Raw genomic sequence first — 26,871 nt, 5'->3', positions numbered from 1 at the left:
TCATTGCCAATCACAGATATTTATCAAGAATATGAAATGCTAATGCACTATCTGGTTATCTCAAATTTGGAATTCATTTTTCAGAATTATGCTATTATAAACTTCAGGGGCAGAATTTTTCTGTCCCTCCCGCCACAGGAATTGTAGCGGGTGGAACACGGACCATGTAAAGGTCTGTTGACCTCGGTGGGATTTTCCTGTCTTGGGCCATGCGTGGCCAGAAATCCCACCCCAGGTGTCTGAAAATTCTGCCCCTGACAGATGTTGTCTAATCAGAGGTCGACAGCTCTCAATTGCCAGGAACACCACCAAGAACAGTGACTGCTACTGGTAATGCACTAACTGAAGGAGTTCTGTGGGATCTTTGGGTGATTGGGAATCACAGAAATGTTCCCAGGGGATCAGTGGCAAGAGCAGGGCATTATATTTCTCCAGTCCCCCAATCTCACTCCCCCCACCAATCTCCCCTCTTCATCTTGCCAGCACTAAGTGCTTGACAATAATAGAACCCCCATTCCCAGACAGTAGGAAGCAGTGTTTACTGAATGGTCTTTGGGAGGCACAGAAGAACCACGTGACTGACTTTGAATCACTGATTCTTCAAATTCTGGTGAGTTCAGGGATAATCGCTCTTAGGTGACTCATGAATGAGCTAAATAGATGTCACTTCACCGCCAGGCAGGATTCCCGGCTCAGACCATTCCACCACCCACCTCTGAATTGGGGATAGTTTTCCCGATTTTGGTCCTCCTGCCTCATCCTTTTGTCCCGCACTGCACTCACCATCATGTCCATCAATTAGTCCACAAGTTCCAAAACATAATCAAAATGGTTAACGGAATGCTGCCCATTATTTTCAAGGTGTTTGAACTCAAAATTATAGAATCATAGAATCCCTACAGTACAGAAGGAGGCCATTCGGCCCATCGAGTCTATGCCAACCACCAATCTCACCCAGGCCTATTCCTGTAACCCCAAACATTTACCCATCTAATCACCCTGACACTAGGGTCAATTTAGCATGGCCAATCAACCTACCCTGCACATCTTTGGACTGGAGGAAACCGGAGCACCCGGAGGAAATCCACGCAGACACGGGGAGAGCGTGCAGACTCCACACAGACAGTGACAAAGGCTGGAATTGAACCTGGGTCTCTGGCGCTGTGAGGCAGCAGTGCTAACCACTGTGCCACCGTGCCACCCAAAAAGTGAAGAAATTATAATTTCCCCTTCCACAGCATTATCTGCTCTACCTTAGCACCAACCCCAATAAAATCTTCAATCTTGTTTTATTACCTCATGAATATCTAGTACTATCACTCAATTTGAACAGCAAATTAGAGCAGCAGTTTCCTATATACTGTATTAACATAATGATGTTAGTATGAGACAGAGACAGATCTAGTTGGAATTTATGACAAAATGGAAGAGGAACAGGTGGGTGAATGAACCTGATTTAAGTGTGGATCATTAACATTGATTGCGTTTTTCTATTTTCTTCCAATTCCACATGCTTGATCTCCTGTGGCCCAAACTGCTACCTCCTGTCAGCTAAAACTCCACTAAACTTAGCACCTCCTAATCTATCCACCATCCACCAAAACTCCCATTTGCACCAGGACAGAAGATTAAAGTCTTCTGCAAGGAGCAGGATTGATTTGATGCATGGTCATTTCTCACCTCACACATTAGATTCTTTAAATATGTCAGGTTAAATCAAAGCAATGAATTTGTTTGGCCCATTCCAAAAAAAAACCAAAATGCTTGAAGATGTCAAAATTCTGTAGGGAAGAAAACTAGGATGTGAACCAACATTACACGACAATTCATTGAACGTGGCTCAATCATTTGATACTGATAAACAAGACAGTTACTTTGCAAAACAGCAAAACCTAACTTACGTTCACAGGATGGAACCTCACCATCCCAACCCTCAGTTGTACATTGCAGATAATCTTGACCCACCATTTTGTATCTAGAAAAAGAGAAGCAAACCACCGGGATCAATAACCTGAACGTTCATTGGGATTGGTGTAGTTTCAGACCAGGTAAGAAATTATGGTCAATTTCTCAATTAGCAACAAACATTGTTAAATAAAGTCAAGGGTGGGACGAGGTGAATGAAAAAATGAATTGGAACCAAATAGAACTGTAGATCTAATAGAATTGTACTGTTGCTACGAAGATCAATACTGGCCAGACTCCATATAAGGTACAGAAGGAACATTGCTGTGTCCAGCTGACTTTGGAGCTAAATTGCAATGTGCTATTTGGAAGCAGCAGCAGGCGCAGTTATCCAATGTTGGTCTTTGTACATGGGTCAAGGCATCAGTGACACATTTAACATTTCCATCTTTCCATTAATATTCCAAACCCAGCACTAACATCCCTGACCATGATCAGTATAAAGACTTTTTAATAATTGCCAGTTCTACAATGTATTGGAAGCCTCACCCAGAACTCACACTGAGAGCTGTTATCAGAAATATGAAGAACAAGAGAGGCCATCTCAAATAACCTTGTGATTATACATTAAAATAGCACACTCCATCATCAAAATTATTCAATAACTTACATAATGAATACTCACCCAATGTCACAATAAAAGGTAACTTTATTTCCAAATGTCTGATTTAGTGCAATGTAATATCCATTCAGAATCTCTCCAGGATCATTACAGTTTATTGCTACACAGAAAATAGAAACAGGAAAAGTAGAAATATTATGAAATTCCATAATCTCCAACAGCTCTCTCAATGGAATTCAGATTTTAACATGAAGATAATAAGCTATTACACAATTACAGAGAGTATCAATATACGTTAACATTTTCAAAACGGTTAATAAAATGTTGTCCTCTATTGTGAGGGAATTAGAATTTGCCCAGAATCGAGATGCTAATCACACAAATCCAACTCTGCTGGACAGGACATGTGATTTGTATGCTTTATGCCAGACTCTTGAAGAAAGTACTGTACTCGGAACGCAGTCATGACAGGAGACTCCCAGGTGGAGTACAGAAACAATTTAGGGATGGCCTCAGAACATCCCTGAAGAAGTCAAACACAGCCGTCAATTTATGGGACTCTGATTTATGAGCAGCAAAATGAGGAAGCTTCATTGGGGAACCACCAAAGGCTTTGAGAGACCTTGTCTGCAATGTGCAGATGCCAATTCAAGGCGTCAGGAGGAGTGCACAAACCTCCAACCTGTCCCATATGTGGCAGAGTCTGCAGCCTGTACATGGGACTCATCAGCCACCTCCGAACCCATTCACCCAGAGTGGAATTAAGTCATCCTCAATCCTAAAGGACTGTTAAGAAGGAGGAACTGGAACACAGAAGTGAGGGAGTGATTCCAAGTCTCATATACATCACAAAGACCGCTTATTTCTTTTTCCAAAGCATTATCTGCTCTACCCCAGAACACGAACAATAAAATCTTTCTCCATGTTTTTCCATCACCTCTGAAACTATTAATTTCACTGCAGCTTGATCAGCAAATTAAAGCAACGTGTGCTGCACTAACACAGCTCATTCAGTCGGGTACAAATACAGTCCTTGTTGGAGCATAAAATGGGAATGGAAAGGAAGTGAAAGGAATATGAGCAAGATTTAATTCGGGGACATTAAGGTCATTTGCACTTTTCCTGTCACTTTCACTTCCTAGATTTCCCATGGCCAATATTACAATTTCATGTCAGCTTGAACTACACTAAAGTTAGCACCTCCTTAAATGTCAGTTACCCCATCAAAACTCAGCTCCTTGCTTCAACACTTCCTCCCCCATTCCCTGAATACAGAGCTCCAAGCGAGAGGATGTCAAAATGCAGCAGAGCAGAAAACTTGGATGTGAATAAGAACTCCAAGACAATACAATATAACTTAGCAAGGAAGACAAGTTGGTTACTTTAACAAAAAAGAGAAACCTAACTTACATTCACAGGATGGAACCTCACCATTCCAACCCTCAGCTGTACATTCCCGATAGCCTCTACCCAGCATTTTATACCTAGAGAAAGAAAAACAAGACACCATCAGTCATCGGAAGGTTAATCTGGGGAGTGAGTTTACTGACACAATAGGGATTCTAAAATGCAGAGCGGAAAAATCTATCAATCAATCAAAAACATACAGTTGAAAAAAATCAAACAATCAAGTATCAAACATTTTGCGAAATTATACTGCATCTGCCAAATCTTTGCCCAGTAATTTAGGTTATCCATATCTCTTTGCAAAACTGTTAGCAGGACAATGAAGAAATTAGGCTGAATGAGAGCTCAGATGGACAATTGTCATTAGGAATGTGAAGAGTAAGAGTTGAACAGTCATCATAAATTGTCCCAATCACAACACTGAACTAATATGGTATAATATAAAATAATTCAGTCATTTATATACTGAATACTCACCCAGTGTCACAATAAAAAGTAACTTTATTTCCAACTGTTTTATTTGGTGCCCTATAATATCCATTCAGAATCTCTCCAGGGTTACCACAGGTTATCACTACATAGAAAATAAAATGAGAAGAGATAGTAAGATGACAAAATCCCAAATTCTCCAATTTTTTTTTCCACTACAATTCCCAGTGTTTCACACAAAGGTGAATAGCCGCAATGTCATTATCCAAAATGTCAGATTAGCACAACATTGAAATTCATTTATCAAATTCTGCCAACATAAATGCAAGACTTTTGCACATTCCCCAATTCTTCCCAACAACAGTTCCTCCTCTGTCTCCAACTGCACTCTGTATTGGTCTGCATCAATCTTCACCTACTTACTAAAAGGTGAGAGACTACAAGCCATGGAGCAGCAGAGATAATTAGCTTTGAATGTAAGCATGTGACTGAAAACTTGTGCACAGGTACAAAATATAATCATGTTTCCTAATTCAATATTGTCTATCTTTTCAAGGGTTATGGAACTCAAAAGTGAACCAGTGATTTCAAAGATTCTTACCCATCGCAAAGATCATTTATTTACCCTTCAAAGGTATTATCTGCTCTAATTCCTCCATCATGTTTTCATCACCTTATCAACATCTGTTACTTTCACTCAAATGTAAATGAAGGCAAAGGTTTTGTATTAGCTGCAGGGGCAGAATGAGCTCAATGGGGCACAGATAAAGCTGGATCTTTACAGGAGAAGGGAAGCGGAAGAGAAGGGATCATTAGCATCTAATGCACAGTTTCTTTACCTTCCACTTCCTCCTGCTGGATCTCCTATAGACCAAACTACTGCTGGCTGCAAACTCAAGCTCACCAAACTAGCACCGCCTAAACTTCCCATTGCCCATCAAAACTCAACTTCCTCCTGCAACCCTACCATTGGTGCGAAGATAGAAGATTGAAGTCTTTTGGAGAGAGCAGATTGATCTGATGAATGCTCATTTCTAATTTCACACATTGTTATGGATGGGATGAGGTAGCATTGCTTGGGATGGACAGGGTAAGAGCTATGTGTGGGGGAACAAGGGCAGTGAGTGGTGAGCACTGGAGGGATGTCCTTTGTTTTATTGTTTTTTTCAAACTTTGACAATGTGCTGGAGTTCGGAGACAGGTCTTTTGCCCAGCCCATCTCAGCACCAAGCACCCTCGCACTGGCTGTCAAAGCCACAGGCCTGAATCCCATTTCATACTGCGCCCCGGAATGAAAGTTTGAACTTCCAGTTCACTTTTTCCCCAGGTCGTGTTCACGGAGCCAGGAATTGTTCTGACTCTTTGTTTCCCAGATGTGGCAGCATTAAGACAGGCCATTAATTTGCTTTAACGTGCAATGTGAATCAAAACATTGAGTAACCGTTTACTCCCATTTCAAGAATTAGGAATTACAAGCTAGAGATTGTCAACATACCGTAGGGAGGAAAGTCTGGTTGTGAATAAAAACAATGTAACAAATCACTGCTGGTGGCTCAATCATTTGGTAAGGAAAACAGGTCAGTCACATTATAAAACAGGGAAATATAACTTACATTCACAAGATGGAACCTCACCATCCCATCCCTCAGTTGTACATTGTCGATAATCTCTACCCACCATTTTGTATCTAGTAAAAGAGAAACAAACCAACTGTTTCAGTAACCTGCAAGTTCATTGGGAAAGTGTTAGTGCGCTGACCAGGTTAGAATTCTAAAGGTTCATAGAGAAATAAATCTATCCAAATAGGAATAAACTTTTAAAAAATAGTAAAGATGGGACTAGGTTAGCAGAATCATGAAGGAATCAAATACAGTTGTGTTGTTGCAAAATAAATTAGAGCTGCTGAGACCCTGTATAAAGTACATTGCACTGGAGAAATATTGCTGCATCCAACTCACCTTCAAACTGATTCTCAATACAGTTTAAGTATTCTGAGGAACCAGCGGACACATGGCCAGCGTTGATCTCAGATTATGGGTCTATGCATCATTAACACATTCACCATTTTCAGCTCTGCATTGATTTTCCAATCCAAGCACTAACAATTCTCACCTTGATCAGTACAATATTTTTTTAAATTGTCAATTCAACACTAAATTGGAATTCTCATTCAGAGCTCACGTGTGGAGCTTTTATCAGAAATTTGAAACACGAGAGACGGCCATCTGAAAATATCTAAATCACAGCATTAAAATAATCCAGTCCTTCATCAAAATTATTTAGTAATTTCTATACTGAATACTCACCCAATGTCACAATAAAAAGTAACTTTATTTCCAACTGTGTTATTTGGTGCAGTATAATATCCATTCAGAATCTCCCCTGGATTACCACAATATATTGCTACATAGAAAATAAAATAAGAACAGATAAGATTAATACAAAATTCCAAAATCTCCAACAGTTTTTTCATTGCATTATTTAACAAGGCGATACATAGCTGGAGCCAATTTGTCCACAATATCAAGATGGGAGGAATGTGATGGCCCTGTTGCATTGGGGGGGCAAGGCCATTCAAAGGTCCATTGGTTTTGGTGCGACCAGAACATTCCGCCAGTAGGTCATGCAGAAAGTTATGTACCATATGTCAAGAAAATGGCCACGCAAATGCAACACTTTCTCTCAATCTGCAACAACTTCAAACATTGTCTTCAACAAGATTTCCCTTTCACAAAACTATGTCAAATCTGCTTGTGTTGAATTTCTCTAAGTGTCCTGCTGCAACATCTTTAATAATGGCCCTTCACATTTCCCCGATGGCAGATGTTAGGCTAACTGGATTGTATTTAAGCTTTCTGTCTCCCTTCTGTTTTGAATAAAGGAGTTACTTTTGCTATTTTCCAATCTAATGGAACGTTCGCTAAATCAAGGGAATTTTGGAAAATTAAAATCAATGCTTCAACTATCTCATTTACCATTTCTTTCAAGACCTGAGGGTGAAGTCAATCCAGAGCCAGCGATTTGGCAGCCCGCAAACCCAACAATTTTCTCAATACCACTTCCCTGATGAGTGTAATTTTCCCGAGTTCCTGCTTCCCTTCCATTTCCCGATTTGCAGTTGTTTCTAGGATATGTGTGTCCTCTATAACGAAGACCAATGCAAAATACCTGCTTAATTCATCCACCATCACCCTACTTTCTATTATCAATTCCCCAGATGCAGTTTCTATGGGACCAGTGCTCAGTTTGCTTACTTTTTTCTTCTTCAATTCTACAATTCTTTAGAATATCTAAAATACCATCTTAATATTACATTTTAGCTTGTATTTATACTCTGATCCTTCCCTGTTATTAATCTTTTTGTCATTCTTTGATGTCTTTCGTATACTTTCCAATCTGCTGACCTGCCACCCTTTTTGCAGAATTCTACACTTTTTCGCTAAGTTTAAAACTGTCTTTAACTTTTTTAGTTAACCACAGATGATGCACCCTCCCGTTGGCATTTCTTTCTCTCATTGGTACGTGTCCATTCTGAAATATTCCTTTAAATGCCTGCCACTGAACCTCTACTGATCTATTCCTTGTGTATATTCACCACATTCATCTAGCTCTGCTTTCATGCTCTCATAATTGCCTTTATTTAAATTTAAAATTTGGAAGCACTTTTCTCTCCCTCGAACTGAAGGTAAAATCAAATGATATTATGATCGCTACTATCTAGGGATGCATTTGCTATGAGATCATCAGTTCATCCCATCTCACTGAACAATTAAATATCTAGTATAGCCTGCCCTCTGGTTGGCTCCAGGACCTGTAATTCTAAGAAACTATCCTGAAAACATTCTATGAGCTCTTCATTGATGCTGCCTTTTCCCAACAGATATTTCCAAAGTATATGTGGAATAAAATCCCCCATAATTATTGCCATATCCTTCTGACAAGCTCGCATTATCTTTTTATGTAAAACCAAATTACTGCGGAGATTGGAATCTGAAACAAAAACATACAATGCTGGAAAATCTCAGCAGGTCTGACAGCATCAGTGGAGAGAGAATAGAGCCAACGTTTTGCGTCTGGATGACCCTTCGCCAGAGCTCTTTATCTTTTTATCTTATCTTTAAATACCATGTTACTGTCCTACCATGTGGTTGCAATTAGGGGAGCTGTGCTCCACTCCCTTAAGTTACTTAAAAACAAAAGACATTTAGGAGCAGGTACAAAATATTATTAAAATGGTTAATTAAATATAGTCCATCTTGTCAAGATTGTGGGAAATAAGAACTGAAGAAGTAACCTAAAAGTATCTTATCCATCACAAAGATTGCGTATTTCTGCTTCCTTGACATTATCTCTACCTCAGCAATCCTGCCACTAAAATTTTCCACCATGTTCTTGTCACCTCATCAATATCTATTACCTCCACTCAAGCACAAACTAACAAAATAGTTTCCTATTGGCTGCACTAAAACAACCAATTCAGTGAGGCGCAGACACTGTAGGATCTTTAGAGAAGATTGCAAGAGGAAGAAAAGGTAGTGTTAGCATGATTTAAGTATAGATCATTCACATCGATTACACTTGAACTTTACTCGCAACACCACTCACACGTCCCAGATCTCCCATGGCCCAAAATGCTTCCTATTGAAGAAGGGAACGGGTTAATTAACTTTGTAACACTTAAGATTTGTGCAAAGCATTGAAACCCGAACTTTGTAATACTTTGGGATTTGTAAGAAGCATCGTAGAACTTGTTTTCGTGTCTGTAGAACTTGTTTTCATGTATCCAAACCAGATAAGAGAGACAGCTGTCCTTGCTGTTGTACACCGTGTGATTTTCCCAGCTAATTGTGTTCAGGAATGTGGCTAGTTTAAGCTAGAATCCATTTTGTATTCTTTTATATTATGTACTGCTGTTTAACACGATGGAGCTTACATGCATACCTTCTGTGATCGTATAATAATAGATACATATATATTCATTATATACTATTCATCCTTATCGATATAAATTGTTATAAAGGCCCCTGTACATCAGTTAACTTGTTTATGCAAACTTATAATCTTGTATGCTGGACATAGAGGTGACAGAACAGATAGTCGCAGCCTTGAGATGACCACGATTACACAGACTACGCAGAGGCGCTGAGGCAGCAATAATCGTGAGAAAATGCGGACGTGACCAGAGGCGAAAATATATGTATAAATATTTGTCCTTAACTTGTATTCGGCGAGAAGTCTGGAGACCGTGTTAAGGATCAGACTTCTCCCACAAGCTTGTGAAAATAAACCACTGTACTTTGACTCATGACTGGTCTCAGAGGTATTATTTACCTACAACACTATCAACTAAAAATACTTTAAACTTAGTGCCTCCTAAACTAACCATTACACAAGAAAACTTGGTTCCTTGCTTCAACTCTACTGTTGATGGTAGATTCAAATCTTCTGGTGAGAACAGGCAAAAGTAAAGTGATGACCATAGGCTACTCTCCCTTTGAGGGGAAGAGCTGACCGGTTGTGATTTAATCTGAGGACCATCACACCTTAGGCGAGGGGCAAGTTTGAGAAGGCGGGGCCTTCATGAATAACCTCAGCCAGTATGGGAATTGAACCCACATTAATGGTGTCACTCTGCATCACTAACCAGCTGTCCAGCCAACTGAGCTAAACCAACTCCCCCCCAGGATTGGTTTGACGAATGACAATTTCTCATTTCACACATTCTAAATCTTTAATATGCAATGTTGAATGAAAGCATCGATTTACTGTTTCCTCCTATTTCCAAGAAGTTAGTTTCAACTCAAAGCTTGAAAATGTCAAAATACTGTAAGAAAAAGTATTGGATGTGAATCAACAATATTAATAATTCATTGGAAGTGGATCAATCATTTGTTGCTAAAAAGCCAGTTCGTCATTTTAAAACAGGGAAACATAAACCTACGTTCACAGGATGGAACCTCGCCATCCCAACCCTCAGCTGTACATTCCCGATAATCCCTGCCCACAATGTTGTATCTAGAAAAAGAAACACAAACCACCTGTTATCAGAGTCAGGAAGGTACATTGGAAAAGTGTTAGGCTTTGCTGACCAGGTAGGAATTCTGAGATCCGTGGAGAGAAAATCTGTCAAACTATCAACTGTGACAAAAAATAACAAACTTGGAACTAGGTTAGCAGAACAACGAAATAGGAATCAAATATTGTTGTATTGCTGCTTAAAAATAAAAGTGCAGGTCAGACCCCAGATAAAATACAGAGCACAGGCAGAACATTGGTGCATAAAGCTCACTTTCCAAATGACTTTTAATATAATTCATGCATTTTAAAGAACCAGCAGACATGGACATCCAGTGTCGATCCAGCAAATGAATCTGATTAGCGATAACATATTTAATATTTCTATCTCTGCATTGATATTCCTATTTCAGCACTAACATCCCTCACTTTGATCAGTATAAAAAGAATTCACTAGTTAAACACTGAAATGGAAGACTCAGTCAGAGCTTGCATGTTGTGATGTTTGAGTGCGGTCACCTGAAATTATCCTATTCAGAGTGTTAAAATAATATAATCCCCCACCAAAATTATTCAGTGATTTATACACTAGCTACTCACCCAATGTCACAATAAAAAGTAACTTTATTTCCAACTGTCCAATTGGATGCCTTATAATATCCATTCGCAATTGCCCCAGGATTTCCACAGGTTATTGCTATACAGAAAATAAAACAAGAAAAGGTAGAAATGACATAAAAACCCAAAATCACCAATAGATTTTTCATTGCCAATAACAGATATTTATTATGAATAAGAAATGCTATGACATGATTACTCAGAATATCAAGTTGTCCTAACTGGAATTCATTTTTTCAGAATTATGGTATTGTAAATGCAGGATTTTCTCTTAATTCACAAAACCTCACAGCAACTGATCTCTGTATTCAACAGCATTAATCATCACCTGCTGGCCAGCAAATGTCTCCCATACCTCCAACCACCAAGTGGCTGGAAAACCATTCCCTGACAGCTCTTGGCCAATCAGAGGCCGACAGCTCTCCAAGGTTGGCGATTAAGCCACCAATAGTGACAGCTGCCGCTGGTAATGACTCGAGGGCCAACCCAAGGATCTATGTTGGATCCCTGGACACTGATGTTAGGGGCGGGATGTGGGTCATAATGTGGTGGTCTACTGGTCAGTGATGATGGTACTGCATTGGATTTCAGCAGCACCCATCCCCCTACCAATTCTAAGTCTCTCAATCAAGGACAGAGTGTCAGATCCCATTACAAGACATAGGCAAACCCAACAGTGTTTGTTGGGCACAGGAGAATCATGTAACTCCCCTTAAATCCCTGAGCCACCTCTAATTTCTGGTTGATTCAGGGATATATATTCTCACGTGGATCAATAGACATCCTACCACCAGCAGTTGGGAGTCCCACGTCAGACCCTTCTGCACGTCCTCCCACAGACCAAAGGCATGCTGGTGAGATGCATTGACCATACTAAATTCTCCCTCAGTGTACCCGAACAGGCACCAGAGTGTGGTGAGTAGGAGATTTTCACAGTAACTTCATTGCAGTGTTAATGTGAGCCGACTTGTGACACTAATAAATAAACTTTAAAACGATCTCGCATGGCATAAAGTACCACTTCCTGTCAGCTACAACTCCACTAAAATTAATGCCACCTAAACTTTCCTCATAATCATCCAACAAAACTCGTTTGTTTACCCCAACACGACCATTTCAACCAGGACAGAAGATTAAAGTCTTCTGCAAGCAGCAGGACTGATTTAATGAACGGATGAATTGAACTATATCTCATTTCACAGGTTATGTTCCATAAAAATGTCATGTTGAATGAAAGAAAATAATTTTTTTGACCTGTTCCTAAAACCAGCATTCCATACCTGTGGATGTCAAAATATTGGACGAAGGAAAACCAGGATGTGAACCAATACTACGTGACAATTCAATGAAAGTGGCTCAATTATTTGGTGCAGACAAGCAAGACTTCACAAAACAGGGAAACATAACTTACATTCACAAGATGGAACCTTGCCATCCCATCCCTCAGCTGTACATTGCAGATAATCTCGACCCACCATTTTGTATCTAAAAAAAAAGAAACAACCCACCTGCATTAGTAAGCTGAAAGTTAATTGGATGCTGACAAGGCTAGAAATCTAAATGTCCATAGAAAAATAATTCCATCAAAATAACAAACTTTAAAAAATTGAAAAGGAGGGAGCGGTTAGCAGAAGACTGAAGGAATCAAATACAGTTGCGTTGTTGCAAAACAAAGTAATGCTGGTGAGACGCTGGAGTGATCTAATCATTGCGCCCCCCCGGCTGACAGGCAGGACGAGACGGTAAGATTGCGAGAGAGCCAAAAAATCAGTCTCGTGCCTGATTTCACATCTCTCACGATCCTACCGGACCAGATATCCGGTGCGATCAGCCTTGCGTCCATTTCTGGCATAATAAATTCTGGCTGAATAAATTGTTTAAATTGATTTTAAGTCTAAATTTACATGGAATCCGCGAGCCCGGGTCAGAATCGACAAGATGTGGTGGCCTTGCTGTTAGAACCAGAGGCCATTGAGGCCTCCCAGGAAGTTGGGGGCAAGGGGGGCGCCCCTTGGGCTATGCCAAACTGGCACTGCCAGCCTGGCATCCTAGCAATACACACTGTGCATCCTGGCACTGTCCACCAAGCACCGGGGAGTGCAAAAGGGAAAGGGTCTGAGGGAGCAGGGACAGATTGGGGGGGGGAAGGTCGATCATGGGGAGGGAGGGGGATATCACTGCCGTTCTGCACAGCGATCAGTGGGGGAGGGGGGCGGCCGGGGGAATGATCATTCTGGTCGTGGGGGCAGAGTGGGGGGGTAGTGATATTTCCAGTCGGGGGGGGGGGGGGGGTGGTGATCGTTCTGGTCAGGGGCTCATGCTTCGCGGTAGCGTTGGGGGGGGGGGTTAGGCCGTGGAGGTCTGCCTGAAAGCTGCAGAGACAGTGAGTGGTTGCTTTTAGAGCAGAGACTTGCACTCTGCCACTATCAACCAGCTTACGGGCGATTTAGACCCCACCCACGCCCCCTACAGGCAGCAATCAGATCTAGTGATTTTTTTTTTGCACAGAGTGCCTAAGATTCAACTGGTGGCCTTGTCAAAAAAATAGATCTGAAACTCTCCCGTTTTCCTGCCCGTTCTGGACTTAGAATTTCTTTGATAAGACTGCCTCCCTCCCCCTTCACCCCCCCCATATAAAGTACAGTGCACAAGTAAAACATTGATGCACCCAGTACCCTTCAAGCTGTTTTTCAATATACTTTAGGCATTTGGAAGAAACAGCAAACAGATGACAGAACTTTAAAAGTAAATGTCAATTCAACATTAAATGGGATGCCTCACTCAGTGCTCACACCTAGTGCTGCCATCAGAAATGTGAAGCAGGAAGGATGCTTATCTGAAATGACCTGAGTCACAATATTAAGATTCTACAGGGTGGACACAGGGTGGTGTTTGCCCTGCCCCAGCTGCCAGTGAGAACAGAGAACTTGGCGCTCAACCGAAACCCCATTCACTGCAGCGATATTGGCGAATCCCAGCCACAGGTAAGGTGATTCTCTTTCACTAAAGTTAGTTCATAATGTCTATATTGACTACTCACCCAATGTCACAATAAAAAGTAACCTTATTTCCAACCGCCTGATTTGGTGCAGTATAATATCCATTCAAAATCTCCCCTGGGTAATCACAGTTTATCGCTACACAGAAAAAAAATGAGAAAAGATAGGATTGTTACAAAACTCCAAAGTCCTCAACAGGTTTTTCTTTGCAATATTTAACATGAGGATGAATAGCCACAGCCAAACTGTCCACAAAGTCAAGTTACTCATGTTCAAAATTCATTTTTCCAAATTATGGCAACAGAGATGCAAGATTTTTTTCTCAATCTGCAATATTTCACAACAGAGCTCTCGGTCTTCAACAACATTTTGCATCGACCATTCCTTTGCAGTCGCTGGGTCAAAATCCTGGAATTCCCTCCCTAACTGCATTGTGGGTCAACTCACAGCACGTGGACTGCAGCGATTCAAGAGGGCAGCTCACCAACACCTTCTCAAGGGCAACTAGGGGTGGGCAATAAATACTGGGTAGCCAGTGACGCCACGTCCCACAAATGAATAAAAAAATCTTCATCAGCCAACTAAAATCATAATGTCAGGCGTCTCCTTACTTAATAAATGGTGAGGGAGCAGAAGCCAGGAAGGAGCAATAATATTTAGCTGTCCATGTACAGATACAAAAAATAATCAAAGTAGTTAATTAAATATAGTTCATCATTTCAAGAGTGTTGGAACTCAAATCTGAGAAAGTGACTTCAAAGTCCTATCAACCTCAAGGATTACTAATATCTGCTGGAAGAGCAGAGTCTGCTCTACCCAGCACTCCGCCACTAAAATCTTACACCATGTTTTATGTCACCTCATCATTTTCTATTACTTTCAGACAAGTGTAAATTAATGCAACAGTGTCCTACTGGCTGCCCTAAAATAACCAATTCAGTGGGGCACATATACAGTTGAATCTTGCAACAAGAATGGCAAGGAAGAAAATATGATCCTGATTAAGTATGGATCATTCACATCGATTGTATTTTACCTGCCACACTGCTGGCACCTCCTAAATTTCTCATGGCCCAAACATCCACTTCCTGACAGCTAAAACAACGTTAAAATTAGAAGCTCCTGAACTTCACATTACACACCAAAACTCAGCTCCATGTTCCAACATTCCTCACAGTGCCAGAGTAGAAGATTTGAACAATTTGAAGAGTGGCCGTTTATCATTTTACACATTCTAAATCTTTAACATGCAATGTTGTATCAGAGCACTGAATACTGTTCCCTCCCATTCCGAGATACAGGGTGAGATTATCCTCCCCATCTATGGAATGTTTTGCGGGGACAGTAGGTGGTGTGCCACTTGCTGGTGGTGGGATCTTATGGTCCCACCAGTGTCAACGTGTTTCCTGTTGCACCGAAATATCTGCGGCAGGGGCGCGCCTTCAGTGGGACCATAAGATCCCAAAACCAAGATTTCAGCGGTTAGAAATACTGTAGTATTATGACAAAGATGGAAGGAGTGTTCAGTTTATGCACTACTGCACAGAGTTCCTCTAGCTGCACGACTCCAGAGTTTCTCCAGCTGCACTACTGCACAGAGGGAGCGATTTTACCATTTTCATTCAAAGTGCTGAATCTGGGCGCAATTCAGATCCGACTTAGAAACCTGTTCTCAGGCGCCCCCATACGCCCTTAGCCTGAAAATAAATCGTGAATCGGAATCATGCTGTGGACGGGGTTTATCGCACCCGAAATGCTGCTGCTCCGATCGGAGCCTTCAACTGTGCATGCGCAGTGAAAACAAATTTGAAAAATGCTCCCCTGTCACATCGCTCCCGGGAGCAAAAAGCGGGAGTGATGGCCCCCACAGATATCGCCCCACCCCCACAACATAACTGTCCCCTTATCCACCCACACCCCCCCCCCCCACTACCCAGACCGATTGTGACCCCCTGCCCCCTTTCCCCCCCACCGATTGCCTGCAGAGTGGCATCAGACCCCTCCCCTGCCTCTGGCCCCTCCCCCCCCCACCAGAGATCCATCTGGCCCGATTCCCTCCTCCTCCTCCCCTCCCCCCCACTAGAGAGTGATCTGGCACTCCCCCACCCCACACCAGGGAATGATCGGGCCTCCTCCCACCCCCCCCCACCAGAGAACCATCTGGCTTCCCTCCACCCCCCCCAATCCCCACCAGAGAGAGATCTGTCCCTCCTCCTTCTCCCCACCAGAGAATAATCGGGCCTCCCCTCCCCGCTCCCCCCCCCCCAACAAGAAATACATCTGACCCGACTCCTCTTCCTTCCTCCCCCCACCAGAGAATGATCTGACACCCCCCACCCCCCGATCTGAATCAGAGAGCTGTTGGAAGCTCTGAACTTACCTCTTCAGAAGCTGGAGCGCCCGAAACAGACCTTTGCCGAGCATGTCTGTTTCACGCCGAATCTGGACGGGCGAACGCGATGGTAAAGGGGGAAATGCAGGTAAGATTGGGCAGACAACTCATTAAGTCAATTTAAATGCATGCCAATGCGTTTAAATTGACATCGCATCCGTTTCAGGCGTGGTTCGGATCGCGGCCATTTTTGGGCCTTAGTAAAGTGGGCATCTGCATGGACATGGGCACGGATCGCGCTAATCGCCTCATGCCCGACTTTACCAAGTTTCCGCACCCGGCAATAGCAAAATCGGGCTCAGACTTTCTCTAGCTGTACAACTGCACAGAGTTTCTCTGGATGCATTACTGCACAGAGTTTCTCTAGATGCATTACTGCACAGAGTTTCTCTAGATGCATTACTGCACAGAGTTTCTCTAGATGCATTACTGCACAGAGTTTCTCTAGATGCATTACTGCACAGAGTTTCTCTAGATGCATTACTGCACAGAGTTTCTCTAGATGCATTACTGCACAGAGTTTCTCTAGATGCACTACTGCACAGAGTTTCTCTAGATGCATTACTGCACAGAGTTTCTCTAGATGCATTACTGCACAGAGTTTCTCTAGATGCATTACTGCACAGAGTTTCTCTAGATGCATTACTGCACAGAGTTTCTCTAGCCCCACAACTCCACAGGACTCACTATTAATTTGAAAGTTCAGTTCACTCAAGAAAATGTCCAATTAATTCCATTCACTGCTATTGGACCCAGTATCAAAGAAACTTTAAGCAGACTACTTTCATTAAACTCAGAATGATTGATTTATTATAAAATAAAACTCTGTTTAAAACAAGTTGCAAGAACTGGAACACACACACTTGTACTCTGGAATAGTAAGGATGTAACCTTTCATAAAAATACTCCAACATTCACATGTCAATATCAAAGAGGTAAAGTGGAATTTTCTCATTTATTTGTAGAGTGGTGCAGTGGGCAGAAAATCAGCACGGAAGCTGCCCTTGGGGGCGTTGGCTTCCTCCACCATATTTTTAGGGATATTAAAAGGAAGGGCGGGTTCCACAATGTCACGCTAATGGGGCAGGCTCTAGCAACTTAGTTTTTTAAATGGTTGCACCCTGATACAATTAAAAATAACCCCCACCAAGGAACCCCAAGAAAACACCATGCCCCTTGATTGATTCCCCCCCCCACCCCCACTCCCCCCGTGCAACACCCCCTTAACTCAACAACCATCGGCACTGTTACCTGGTTCTGCCAGGACAGTGCTGTGGGGCTTTCCCAGACATGATTCTCCCCTCCCTGGGGGTTGTACTCACCTGTGTGTCTCAGGTTCTGCTCAACAGGTACAGACTTGGGGGATCTGTCATGATTCATGTCTGCATGCCCTCATGCTAACATGAACGGTCAATCTAATGGAGGGGAGTTATCAGGTGTACACCTGATAATGACATTTAAACATATTCAAGTGGGGATCCAGAACGGGAGACAGGAACAATTGGAATGAAAAATCCCACCGGCGTAAACAACGCTTTGGGACTCCCAAGGGATTTCCCACGCCTGCCTCCAATCCCACTCCCCTGCAAATACCCCCCCCCCCCCCCCTCGAGTTGCTGCAGAGATTGGCTTTGAAGGACATGCTTTAAAACATCAAGGATAAAGCTTTCATGGGTTTGATGATGTCTATCTAAAGCTCCCTCATATCAAGACAGTCTGCCAGACCCGGTAGATCACTAATGGAGCTTTGGCGTGGAGAACAGCGAGCTGGATCAATTCATCTCATCCTTTCAGGATTCCAAATGCAGGCAAGTTATATTCTGATGAGGATTCGCTGGCTGCAGGTCGATAACTGCAGATGAAATTTCAGAAAATGGGCAGGGAGAAGGCGAGCTAGGGCAGCTCATTCCCCAAAGCACTGATTTCAAAAACAACAGCTCAATAAACTTAAAGTGTGTCTCTGTCATGTGATGTCCAGTAAATCACCAATCTTTTGTCAGCTTTTTACCCAATCAATTAATGTGATTGCAATTCAAAACAAATAAACAGCCCATTCCCTTTCAAGGACCAGGCTGGTCAGGTGATTTATTGGTAAAAGGTAAGCTTGTTCCCAGCCCAAAGATGAACTTGTGACCCTTCTTTTACAAAACAAATCTCCAGGTCAATCTCCAAGTGTCAAGATGATGCAATATCTTTCCATGTGTTAAAACCAAAGCCTAGTTTAGAAAGAGTCCAGCAGTGAAGAACGAATAATCTACGTTGATCAACATTACAGAACAATTCATTGGAAGTGGATCAATCATTTATCACTAAAAAGCAAGTTAGTCACTTTACAAAACAGGGAAACGTAAACCTACGTTCACAGGATGGAACCTCGCCATCCCAACCCTCAGCTGTACATTGCCGATAATCCCTGCCCGCAATGTTGTATCTAGAAAAAGAAACACAGACTACCTGTTAACAGAGTCAGGAAGGTACATTGGAAAAGTGTTACAGTTGGCTGACCAGGTAGAAATTCTAAGATGCATAGAGGGAAAGTCTATTGCTTGTTCTCCCCGCGTCTGCGTGGGTTTCCTCCGGGTGCTCTGGTTTCCTTCCACAGTCCAAAGATGTGTGGATTAGGATTGATTGGCCATGGTAAACTGCCCCATGGTGTCCGGGGCAGGGTAAACATGTGGAGTTAGGGGGATAGGGCCTGAGTGGATTATGGTTGGTGCAGACACGATGGGCTGAATGGCCTCCTTCTGCACTGTAGGGATTCTATGATAAACAAACTGTGACCAAAAAAACAAACATGGAACTAGATTAGCAGAACAGTGACTTAGGAATCAAATACTGTTGTATTGCTGCTAAAAAATAAAAGCTCAGGTCGGACCCCAGACAAAGTACAGAGCACAGGCAGAACATTGGTGCATAAAGTTCACTTTCTAAATGACTTTTAATATAATTCACGCATTTTAAAGAACCAGCAGACATGGACACCCAGTGTTGATCCATCAAATGGACTTGGTTACCGATAAAGACATTTCACATTTCTGTCTTTGCAATGAAATTCCTATTTCAGCAATAACATCCCCCACCTTAAGAAGTCTTACAACACCAGGTTAAAGTCCAACAGGTTTATTTGGTATCGCGAGCTTTCGGAGCACTGCTCCTTCATTAGGTGAGTGACTCACCTGATGAAGGAGCAGCACTCCAAAAGCTCGTGATACCAAATAAACCTGTTGGACTTTAACCTGGTGTTGTGAGACTTCTTACTGTGCCCACCCCGGTCCAATGCCAGCATCTCCACATTACCCCCCACCTTGATCAGTATAAAGGTTTTGTTTTAATTCACTCATTAGACACTGAGATAGAAGACTCAGTCAGAGCTTGCATGTTGTGAAAACAGAGTGTGGCCAACAGAAATGATCTTAATTGCAGTAATAAAATAATATAATCCCTCACCAAAATTATTCAGTGATTTATACACAGGCTACTCACCCAATGTCACAATAAAAAGTAACATTATTTCCAACTGTCCAGTTGAGTGCCTTATAATATCCATTCGCAATTACCCCAGGATTTCCACAGGTTATTGCTATACAGGAAATGAAACAAGAAAAGGTAAAAAAGGGGCAAAAACCCATAATCACCAACAGTTCTTTCATTGCCAATCACACATATTTAATACAACTACACGATCGCACAGAATATCTGGTTATCTTAAATTTGGAATTTAATTTTCAGAATTATATTAGAAATGAAGGATGTTCTCTAAATCTATAGCATCTCACAGCAATTAGTCCCTATATTGAACAGTATTACACATCACAAGCAATCTAAAACATAACAGCTGGAGTTCAATGCTGGCACTGGGGGAGAACTGATGGGAACCACCTGTCATTTCAGTGGAGAGGACCCAATGTGAATTTGACCAGCAGAATCCTCCAGGTGTTTGGAATTCCTGCCCCTGACAGATGTTGTCCAGAGATTGGCAGCTTTCCATTGCCAGCAGCAGCACCACTAAGAGCAGTGACTGCTGTTGGCAATGCATTAACCCGAGGATCCCAGCACACGGAAGACCTCAGACCTCAGGGATAGTCCTAGGAGATCAGTGGCAAGGGAAGGGCAGTGCGTTGAATTTCTGCAGAATGACCATTTCAACATCTACAGCATTATCTGCTCTACCTCAGCACCAACCTCGCTAAAATCTTCAACAATATTTCTGTCACCTCATGAATATCGATTACTTTCACTCAATCTTGAACAGCGAATTAGAGCAATGGTTTCCTTTGGACTTTATTAATGGCACAGTGGTTAGCACTGCTGCCTCATAGTGCCAGGCACCTGGGTTTGATTCCCAGCTTGGGTCACTGTCTGTGCAGGGTCTGCACATTCTCCCCGTATCTGCATGGGTTTCCTCCGGGTGCTCCGGTTTCCTCCCACAGTCCAAAGATGTGCAGGTAAGGTTGATTGGCCATGCTAAATTGATCCTAGAGACAGGGGGATTAGCAGGGTAAATGTGTGGGGTGACGGGAATAGGGCCTGGGCGGGATGTGGTCGGTAAAGACTTAATGGGCCAAATGGCCTCCTTCTGCACTGTAGGGATTCTATGATAACAATGTCAATATGGCGCATAGACAGATCTAGTTGGAGTTTATAACAAAAATGGAAGAGGAACAGGAGAGTGAATGAACCTGATTGAAGTATGGATCATTAACATTGATTGCTTTTTCCCATTATCTTCCAATTCTACATGTTTGATATCGCATGACCCAAACCACACCTTTGTGTCAGTTAAAATTCCCAATAAAATTAGCACCTTCTACACTTTCCAACATCCACCTAAATGCGACTCATTACTCCAACAATACCATTTCCACCAGACGGAAGATTAAATTCTTCTGCAAGGAGCAGGATTGATTTTATGAATAATCATTTCTCACCTCACACATTAGATTCTTTAAATATGTCATGTTAAATCAAAGCAAAAAAAAAACTCTACCCTTGAAGATGTCAAAATACTGCAGGAAAGAAAATTTAGATGTGAACACTACATGACAAATCATTGAATGTGGTTCAATCATTTGGGACAGACAAACAAGACAGTTACTTCACAAACAGAAAAACATAACTTACGTTCACAGGATGGAACCTCACCATCCCAACCCTCAGTTGTACATTGCAGATAATCGCGACCCACCATTTTGTATCTAGCAAAAGAAAGACAAACCACCGCGATCAGTAACCTGAAGGTTCATTGGAGGACTGATGTAGTTTGCAGACTGGGGACTGATGTAGTTTGCAGACCATGTGAGAAATTATGGTCAATAAAGGAAAGATTTTCTCAACTAGCAACAAACATTGTTAAATAAAGTCAAGGGTGGAACTAGGATGGCAGAAAACTGAATTGGAACCAAATAGAATTGTAGATCTAACAGAATTGTAGCTCTACTAGAATTGTACTGTTGCTAAATAGAACAATGCTGGTCAGACTCCATATAAAGAACAATATCCCAGAGGAACATTGCAATGTTCAGCTGACCTTGGAGCCAAAATACATTGTAATATTTTGACGAAGCAGCAGATACGGTTATCCAATGTTGATCTTTGTACATGGGTCAAGGCATCAGTGACATATTTAACATTTCCATCTTTCCATTATGATTCCAGCACTAACATTTCTGACCATGATCAGTATAAAGACTTTTTAAAAATCAACACCGAGTTGGAAGCCTCACTCAGAGCTCACACTAAGAGCTGTCATCCAAAATATGAAGAACAAGAGATGGCTATCTCACATTGTCTTGTGATGAGACACTAAAATAGCACAGTCCATCAAAATTATTCAGTAATTTTCAAAATTATTCAGTAATTTACATGGTGAATACCCACCCAACGTCACAATAAAAGGTAACTTTCTTTCCAAATGTCTTATTTGATGCGATGTAATATCCATTCAGAAGCTCCACAGGATCACCACAGTTTATTGCTACACAGAAAATAAAAACAGGAAAAGTAGAAATGTTACAAAATTCCATAATCTCCAACAGCTCTCTGAATGGAATTCAGATCTTTAACTTAAAGATAATAAGCTATTACACAATTACAGAGAATATCAATGTACGTTAACATTTTCAAAATGGTTAATAAAATATTGCGAGGGACTTAGAACTTGCCCAGCATTGAGATGCTAATCACACAAATCAAATTCTCCTGGATATGACATGTGATTTGTACACCTGATACCAGACTCTTGGAGCAACTACTCTACTTGGAATGCTGTCATGACAGGAGGCTCCCAGGAAGAATATAAAATCACTTTAGTGATGGCCTCAAAGCATCCCTGAAGAAGTCAAACACACCCATCAATTTATGGGACTTTGTGATTTGTGACCAATCAAAATGAGGAAGCTTCTTTCGGGGACATTGAGAGACTTTGTCTGGAATGCGCAAAGGCCAAGTCGAGACATCAGGGAGAGCGCACAAACATCCCGACAACTCATTTACCTGACCCTCTAACACCCGCCTGCCCACACGTGACAGTCTGCAGATTGTGCATTGGACTTACCAGCCAACTCAGAACCCATCCAGTCAGAATAGAAGTAAGTCATCCTAAATCCTGAGGGACTGTTAAAACAAAGCAGCTGGAACACAGTGAGGGTATTCCACACGTCAGGGTATGAATCAGAAACCCCAAAGTATGTTATGAAGCAGGACTAGACCCCAAAAGGTTATATATTTTGGCATTAGTGTGAGCATAGGGTGTTTCACACCAGGTATGATTCTATTGACGCATTAGGAAGCTTTTATCAAAATAAACTCTATTTAACAATACTGGTTAACTATAACAAATTAGTTAATTCAACTTTCACTAATTGAAATACTTAAACCTGACAAGATACAATTCTTAACTGCTAACATATCTCTATTAGCTCCAATTCCAGGAATATTCTTCTTACAGACTTAGACTCCTCTTCAAAATCAGTTAGCAAACACCCAGGCTTATGTGATTGTACTTGTTAAAAGTTCTAGAGCCATTGAACACCTCTGGAGAGAGAGAGAAATAGTGAGACAGCCACAAAACAGCTGCCCTCTGAGAGAGAGAAAAGCAGGAAGACACATCTAGCTTCTTTCAGAACCAGGCAGAAACTGACTGTATGAAAATAAAAGAGAACTGTGTGTTCTCCCTGCAAGCTTACCTCTGTCCATTGACTCTATCTCTGTCAATGAACCCAATCAAAACCCCACTCTGAAACCCAAGGGGAAAAACCAAAATAAACAAAAAATGCATTAACGCATTTTAAAACAAACACATTCCTAGCTAAAATTAATCATTAACCTGCATTCTGAGCATGTGAGCTGCCTAGTGTAGACAAATTGGCATCATGTAAAACATGAATTTTAAACATACCCCTTACAAGAAAAATGATTTAAAAATTCTTAAAGGCACAGTATCATCACATATCTCATATACATCACAAAAGTCCACTTATTTCTGTTCCCAAAGCATTATCTGCACTATCTTAGCACCACAAACAATAAAATTTTTCATCATGTTTTTCATCTCCTCTAAAATGATTAATTTCACTGCAGCTTGATCAGCAAATTAATGCAACGTGTGCTGCACTAACACAACTCATTCAGTCGGGCACAAATACAATCTTTGTTGGAGCATAAAATGAGAATGGAAAAAGAAGTGAAGAGAGTATGAGCTAGATTTAATTATGGATGATTAATATCACTTGCAATTTTCCTTCATATTAAGGCAAAATACTGCGGGTGCTGGAATCTGAAACAAAAACAGCAATGCTGGAAAATCTCAACGGTCTGACAGCATCTGTGGAGAGAGAATAGAGCCAATGTTTTGAATCTGGATGACCTTTCGTCAGTGTTCAAACTTCCAGCTCTGAGGAAGGTCTTTCAGACTCGAAACGTTGGTTCTATTCTCTCTCCACAGATGCTGTCAGACCTGCTGAGTTTCTCCATCATTTGCTGTTTTTGCACTTTTCCTTTCCCTATCACTTTCACTTTCTCAATATCTCATGGCCAAAACTACCATTTCATGTCAGCTGAAACTCGACTAAAGTAAGCGCCTGTCAATTACCCATCAAAACTCAGCTCCTGAGTTAGTGTCAACACTAACATTTGGAGTTGGGCAGAAGATTAAAGTCTTCTCTAATGAGCAGGAGTAACTTGGTGAGTGGCCATTTCTCATTTCATAAATTATTTTCCTTTACTATGCAATGTTGAATCAAAGCACCGAATGACTGTTTCCTCCCTCATCCCATGAAGATAGAGCTCCAAACTAGAGAATGTTAAAATGCTGCAGAAAAAGAAAACTCAGTTACAAATCAAAACTCCAAGACAATACACTGAAAAGGGACATTGCCATTTGGCAAGGAAGTTAAGTCGGTCACTTTGCAAAAGAGGGAAATCTAACTTACGTTCACAGGATGGAACCTTGCCATTCCAACCCTCAGCTGTACATTCCCGATAGTCTTTACCCAGCATTTTGTATCTAGAGAAAGGCAAACAAGGCATCATCAGTCACAAAATGGTTAATCAGAGGAGTCAGTTTACTGACACAATAGGCATTCTAAGATGCCGAACAGAAAAATCTATCAAACAATCAAAATCAAACGGTTGGAAAAAAATTCTAACAATCAATCAAATTTTCCCGAATTAAACTGCACCTGACAAGTCTTTGCCCAGTCACTTAAGTTATCCAAAACTCTTTGTGAAACTAAAGTTAGCAGAAGAATGAAGGAATCCGGCTCAATTAAAGCTCAGATGGACAACTGCCATTAGGAATGTGAAGAATGAGAGTTGGACAGCTATCTTAAATTGTTCCAATCACAACATTAAAATAATGTTCAGTGTTGTGCAACATTAAAATAATGTTGTTCTTCACCAAAATTATTCATTACTTTATATACTGAATACTTACCCAAAGTCACAATAGAAAGTTACTCTATTTCCAACTGTTTTATTTGGTGCATTATAATATCCATTCAGAATCTCTCCAGCGTTACCACACGTTATTGCTGCACAGAAAGTAAAAAGGAAGAGTTAGAATTGTGACAAAATCCCATATCCACGCAACTCAGACATAGTCTCTTCCGCCTTCTTCCGTCAGGAAAAAGATACAAAGGTCTGAGGTCACGTGCCAACCGTCTCAAGAACAGCTTTTTCCCTGCTGCCATCAGACTTTTGAATGGACCTACCTCGCACTAAGTTGACCTTTCTCTACACCCTAGCTATAACTGCAACACTTCATTCTGCACTCTCTCGTTTCCTTCTCTATGAACGGTATGCTTTGTCTGTATAGCGCGCAGGAAACAATGCTTTTCACTGTATGCTAATACATGAGACAATAATAAATCAAATCAAATATACTCCGAGAGTGTTTTTGACTGCAATTCCCAGTGTTTCACACGAAGCTGATTACTCACAATGTCAGATCAGCACAACACTGAAATTAATTTATCAAATTTTGCCAACATAAATGCAAGGTTTTTTCACAATCCTCAGTACTTCACAACAACAGTTCCCTCTCTGTTTTCAAATGCTCTCTGTACTGGTCTGCATCGATTTTCACCTGGAAGGCATATGGCATGCTTGCCTTCATCAGCAATTGAGTTTAAAAATTGGCAAGTCATGTTGCAGCTTTGAACCTTAGTTAGACTTACCATTAACTGAGTAAGTCCTGCCCTGGTTCAATCTACCAAAATGCATCACCTCGCATTTATCTAAATTAAACACTTGGAATATAGTGTTCAATTCTGGTCGCCACACTACCAGAAGGATGTGGAGGCTTTGGAGATGGTACAGAAAAGATTTATCAGGATGTTGCCTGGTATGGAGGGCATTAGCTATGAGGAGAGGGTGGAGAAACTTTGTTTGTTCTCACTGGAGCGACGGAGGTTGAGGGGAGACCTGCTAGAAGTCTGCAAGATTATGAGAGGCATGGACAGAGTGGATAGTCAGAAGCTTTTTCCCAGGGTGGAAGAGTCAATTACTAGGGGGCATAGGTTTAAGGCGCTAGGGGCAGGTTTAAAGGGGATATACGAGGCAGATTTTTTACACAGAGAGTAGTGGGTGCCTGGAACTCATTGCTGGGGGAGGTAGTGGAAGCGGATATGGTAATGACTTTTAAGGGGCGTCTTGACAAGTACATGAATAGGATGGGAATAGAGGGATATAGTCCCCGGAAGGGTAGAGGATTTTAGTTAGGTCAGGCAGCATGGTCGGTGCAGGCTTGGAGGGCTGAAGGGCCTGTTCCTGTGCTCTAGTTTTCTTTGTTCTTTATATGGTGATTCTCGGGCGGGATTCTCGGGCCTCCAGACACATGTTTGTCGCGGTGGGAGGGGGTGCGCCATTTGCTGGTGGTGCGATCTTCTAGTCCCATCACAGTCAATGAGATTTCCCATTCACTGCACACTACGCCACCAGGAAACCCGTGACTGGGGTGCGCCAATGGTGGGACGAGACGATCCCAC

At 41.7% G+C, this 26,871-nt stretch overlaps 1 protein-coding gene across 1 annotated transcript in view; it reads right to left on the bottom strand.

Annotated features, from left to right (window-relative positions):
* LOC144511736 (sushi, von Willebrand factor type A, EGF and pentraxin domain-containing protein 1-like) overlaps positions 1-26,871 on the bottom strand; it is a 58,665-nt gene that overhangs the window by 14,057 nt on the left and 17,737 nt on the right. The window contains exons 13-22 of the mRNA XM_078241961.1: positions 25,320-25,416; positions 24,817-24,890; positions 22,265-22,361; positions 18,745-18,818; positions 14,037-14,133; positions 10,305-10,378; positions 6,670-6,766; positions 3,938-4,011; positions 2,591-2,687; positions 1,902-1,975 (exon numbers count right to left, since the gene is read on the bottom strand). Coding sequence (XP_078098087.1) covers positions 1,902-1,975; positions 2,591-2,687; positions 3,938-4,011; positions 6,670-6,766; positions 10,305-10,378; positions 14,037-14,133; positions 18,745-18,818; positions 22,265-22,361; positions 24,817-24,890; positions 25,320-25,416 — 855 coding nt within the window. The remainder of the gene's footprint in view (positions 1-1,901; positions 1,976-2,590; positions 2,688-3,937; positions 4,012-6,669; positions 6,767-10,304; positions 10,379-14,036; positions 14,134-18,744; positions 18,819-22,264; positions 22,362-24,816; positions 24,891-25,319; positions 25,417-26,871) is intronic.

This window comes from Mustelus asterias, chromosome 25, assembly GCF_964213995.1.
Source record: "Mustelus asterias chromosome 25, sMusAst1.hap1.1, whole genome shotgun sequence".
Taxonomy (NCBI): domain Eukaryota; kingdom Metazoa; phylum Chordata; class Chondrichthyes; order Carcharhiniformes; family Triakidae; genus Mustelus; species Mustelus asterias.
The sequence above is the reverse complement of the archived record's forward strand: the minus strand, read 5'-3'. Positions and strand labels throughout refer to the sequence as shown.